The sequence below is a fragment of the Penaeus vannamei genome, chromosome 22, assembly GCF_042767895.1.
Source record: "Penaeus vannamei isolate JL-2024 chromosome 22, ASM4276789v1, whole genome shotgun sequence".
NCBI classification, from domain to species: domain Eukaryota; kingdom Metazoa; phylum Arthropoda; class Malacostraca; order Decapoda; family Penaeidae; genus Penaeus; species Penaeus vannamei.
This window is the reverse complement of record NC_091570.1, coordinates 25,184,575-25,187,074: the sequence shown is the minus strand read 5'-3', so window position 1 is coordinate 25,187,074 and position 2,500 is coordinate 25,184,575. Positions and strand designations below refer to the sequence as shown.

Sequence of the window (2,500 nt, the reverse complement as noted above, 5' to 3'; positions counted from 1 at the left end):
ACGCGCCGGCTCGGCTCCAATCCGCCCATCGCTCGCTCCTCGCTCTTCTCCCGAAAGTCCGGTCGCGCGACAGCAATGGAGGTGTACATGGAACCAGCTCAGGTACCCCAGGACGCCCTGGCGGCGGCGGCACAGCTGGAGTTGGGAGGGGCACCGCAGACGCTGACGATCCGACGGCCCTTCAACCCCGTCGCCCACGACCTGGACGCCAACTTCCGACTCACGAGGTTCGCCGATTTGAAGGGATGAGGCTGCAAGGTCCCTCAGGAGGTGCTCACGCGACTCCTGGAGGGGCTGCAGGACGACGGTGCGGGGCACGAGCATGACCCCGCGACCCACTTCATGCACATGCCCATCACGCGCATCGGTACGTAGGGACAGCGTCTGCAGGCGCTCGCTTCACGTGCTCTCGCTTTCTTACGCCTTAGTTGCAGTCTAGGCTTAGCTTGCGGTCTGCTTTAGTTTCCTGTGAGATTCGAAGCGCAGTTTAGGCAAATCGAAAGGACGCTCCTGACCCCCGAAAGTGAGCATGTCGCCCGGTCAGCACGACTTAACTCCTTTATAGTGAACACTCCTGAATAAACAGCGAATTCATTATGACTCTTTGAGACTCAAAGCATTCCCCACCCCAGAAGCGCCCAAGATATCCCAAAGGGCCTGAAGAACCGATCAACGAGCTGACTGGCGAGTGCCAGGGGTGGCAGAAGGGAAACCACCTGCCAGCTGACGGGACCCGACACGTGGGTTGCACCGTGGCACTCGCAGCCGCTATGGCAATATGGCACCGGGTCTTGTGGCGCCAGGAGGATTCCAGTGTGTGTGGTTGGGGGCATGGGAGGGATTTGTCTCTATTTGTGATGAAAAGGTCTAACAGAACATATTTACAATGAGAAGGTCAGTAAGTTTTTAATAAATTTTAACTCTTAGCTATTCCTGATATGGGTTGACAAAACCTAAGAATGAGCAAATTTATAGATCCAGTATATTCTTAATGTAGGTAGCCTTCTGGAGCTACTCCTTAGTTACAGTGACAAGGAAAAAGAACTATGAAGACCAATTGCCCCAAGATTATTTCATATTGTTTTGATAAGATACTTATTTTAACTGGTAGAGGTTGTAGACCGCGACGCGCGTAGATAGAGGAAAATGGACACCACCATATTATAGAGCAAAAGAAATAGAGTAGGATAAGAGTAATCTTAAGATGCACAGGCCTTATATTTACCATTAAATGGAAAAAAAACTAAATCCAAATCAACCTTCTGCGGCAGAGTCGTTTGTTGTCTGCATTTTCTATAAACTCGTTTTCTTTTAATGTCACATTTTCTTTACACTACTTTCAACCAACGTGGAAGCATTACCGATTACTAATATTTTGATCCATTATTTAATCCTATTTCTACTAACATTCCTCCCTTCCTTTTATGCTTATACGTTTCAAGTATTGTTTTTTGTAATATATATATTTTATGATCTATAATTTCGTTATCATAACATAGATTCACTGTTAACAATGTAACAACGTTGCTGCCTCTTTACCATAATTGCCTCCCATGTCGGAAAAAAAAATGTTAATTACTTAACACTTTCCGGTAAGCTCTTGACGTGTAAGGACCTAGCAATTTTTGTGTGCGGTGTGACATGTAGTAAGTTAAAGATATTTGTTTCAATGTTTGTTTTATATTCATAGGTGTTTTAAAGACAATTAAAAAATAGTGTATCTTTTATCATAGTGGATAAAGTGTTATGCAAACATATTTTTTACGGTAGGTACTGACAATTTGTGGAGGAATATGCCGGTCGCATGCCCTCATATTGGTAGCCCTTAAATGCCCCAAATGCAACGACATATTCATGTAGATGTGACAACCCCCCCCCCCCCCCCCCCCAAAATGATAATAGAAAAGTTAGATGCAATTTCACTTCGCCGGGTACTTTGCCAAGCACATATTAAAAGTGTTGTATCCGGCGGAGAATAAAAAATTTAATTAGTTCCTCCACGCCGCATCTCGTCTGTAGAGCGACAGTATGAGTTGTATATTGTTTAATAATTTTTAAAATAAATTGACATAGTGCGAATAAGCGGAGGGGTGGGAATTAATTTGATATTTTGTGTATGTTATTTTGGTTAGCATAACATTTTATATTTGTGATAAAATTGTGTATCGGATATCGGGTTTGTACGCATTGCGAGTTGCGCTTGTTTACTCGAGTGGTGTTTCATTCGGTGTCCGTTGGACAAATTATAGCTCGTTTATTTTACGCCCTTTCTATTGTTGCCGTGACATAAATTTAGGCTCGTCTCTCATATAATTTCAATTTTTACAGATGTTTAAGTGGTATTTATTTTATTTCGATATTTACAGGTTGCTATTGACATCGTGCATTCACCCCCCCCCCCCCCCAACGGAGCTTCGTCAACTCGATTTCTCCCCCTCATCCCTTCCTCCCTCCCCCCTTTTGGAGGGGGGAGGGGGGAAGGGTGCGTCGTGGTCTTCAA

The 2,500-nt window shown here is 44.6% G+C and overlaps 1 protein-coding gene across 2 annotated transcripts in view; it reads left to right on the top strand.

The window, feature by feature from the left end:
* Positions 1-2,500, top strand: part of Sps1 (inactive selenide, water dikinase) — a 49,533-nt gene that overhangs the window by 439 nt on the left and 46,594 nt on the right. For both annotated transcript variants that reach the window (XM_070136765.1, XM_070136764.1), the window contains exon 1: positions 1-367. This exon is cut by the window's left edge. In XM_070136765.1, coding sequence (XP_069992866.1) covers positions 76-367 — 292 coding nt within the window. In that variant the 5' untranslated portion in view covers positions 1-75. The remainder of the gene's footprint in view (positions 368-2,500) is intronic.